This window comes from Ictalurus furcatus, chromosome 17, assembly GCF_023375685.1.
Source record: "Ictalurus furcatus strain D&B chromosome 17, Billie_1.0, whole genome shotgun sequence".
In the NCBI taxonomy this organism is placed as follows: Eukaryota; Metazoa; Chordata; class Actinopteri; order Siluriformes; family Ictaluridae; genus Ictalurus; species Ictalurus furcatus.
This window is the reverse complement of record NC_071271.1, coordinates 14,739,166-14,740,510: the sequence shown is the minus strand read 5'-3', so window position 1 is coordinate 14,740,510 and position 1,345 is coordinate 14,739,166. Positions and strand designations below refer to the sequence as shown.

At 32.6% G+C, this 1,345-nt stretch overlaps 1 protein-coding gene across 1 annotated transcript; it reads right to left on the bottom strand.

Annotated features, from left to right (window-relative positions):
- Positions 1-406: 406 nt before the first annotated feature.
- LOC128621731 (olfactory receptor 1D2-like) lies at positions 407-1,345 on the bottom strand. Its single transcript, XM_053647688.1, has one exon. It carries the CDS (start codon positions 1,340-1,342, stop codon positions 407-409), a length of 936 nt encoding a protein of 311 aa, XP_053503663.1. The 5' UTR covers positions 1,343-1,345.

Sequence of the window (1,345 nt, the reverse complement as noted above, 5' to 3'; positions counted from 1 at the left end):
TTTTTTTTTTATAGAGGGTGATAGTCATGGTTTTGTCCTGTCTAGTGTGTGGGGGATACTAAATGTCTAAAAAATATTTTATTGGAATTTCATATCTAAGCACTTGGAAAAGTTTACAATCAAAATTCATTAAATTTATAGTTGCAAAAGTAAAACTGTATTACTGGTCCATTGTGCTACCTTAAAAGGGAAGGTAGATGTCCGTATTTACTAATCTAAAGGGTGAATTTGAAGAAAAATAAATAAATAAATGAAATGCTGTTGAATGTTATCCAATTAGTAAGAATTAACATAAAAATAATTATTTGCAAAAATATTTTATTGTGCTCCTGTTAAAGGATTAAAATGCAAGTTTTTCATTGGCTTGCTGAAAACACTATGCAAGCGCAATCAAGCTATTTCCAGATTAACCAATAGCAATGTTGAATCTGAAGATCATCCTTATCACTTGCTTCCGTATTTTGGCCAGTTTTAATCCATAAATAAGGGGATTTAAAACAGGAGGTACAAACAGGAAATCCAATGCCATGAAATTTCGCACACTTTGAGGAACAGATATGGTGTAACCATATCGACTGTAGAACACATCAAACAATAAAGCAACAACAATATTAAACAGAGCAAGTAAATGTGGCACACATGTCTGCATAAATCTATATTTGCTTTCTTTTGACTTTGTGCAGATTCTAATCAAGTGAATGTATGAATAAACAATCAATACTGCATGTCCAAAATAAACAAGAATAATTATATATCCAACCACATTGTTCACTATTGTAGAGGAACAGGCCAGTTTAGCAACTGCCCATGTTTCACAGTATAATTTTTCAATATTTGATCCACATAGGGTTAGTCTTGATGTTAACAACACTACAGTAGCCATGGAAATAATTGGTGGAAGCCAACAAAAAAGAATACATTTCACAACTTTTTGGTTGTTCATTTCAGAGTGGTACTCTAGTGGTTTACATATGGCCACATACCTGTCATACGCCATTACTGTTAGAGTTGATGCATCGCATAAAGCAGATGAATAAATAATAAATACCTGAATCAGACATCCGACATATGAAATTTCATGAAACTGGGTCAGTAAGTCATACATGAATTTAGGGTAAAAACCTGCAGTGCCATAAAGTGCATTGATACATAAATTACACAAAAATATGTACATAGGCTCATGAAGCTGCTTGTCGAAGACAATGCATAAAATAACAATAATATTGCACAACAAGATCACATGATAAACCAGTGTGGTCAATGAAAAAAAAACATATCTGGTTTCCATTGTAACATTTAATCCAGAGAGGGAGAACATGAAGATTTTGGAAACATTATCCATTCT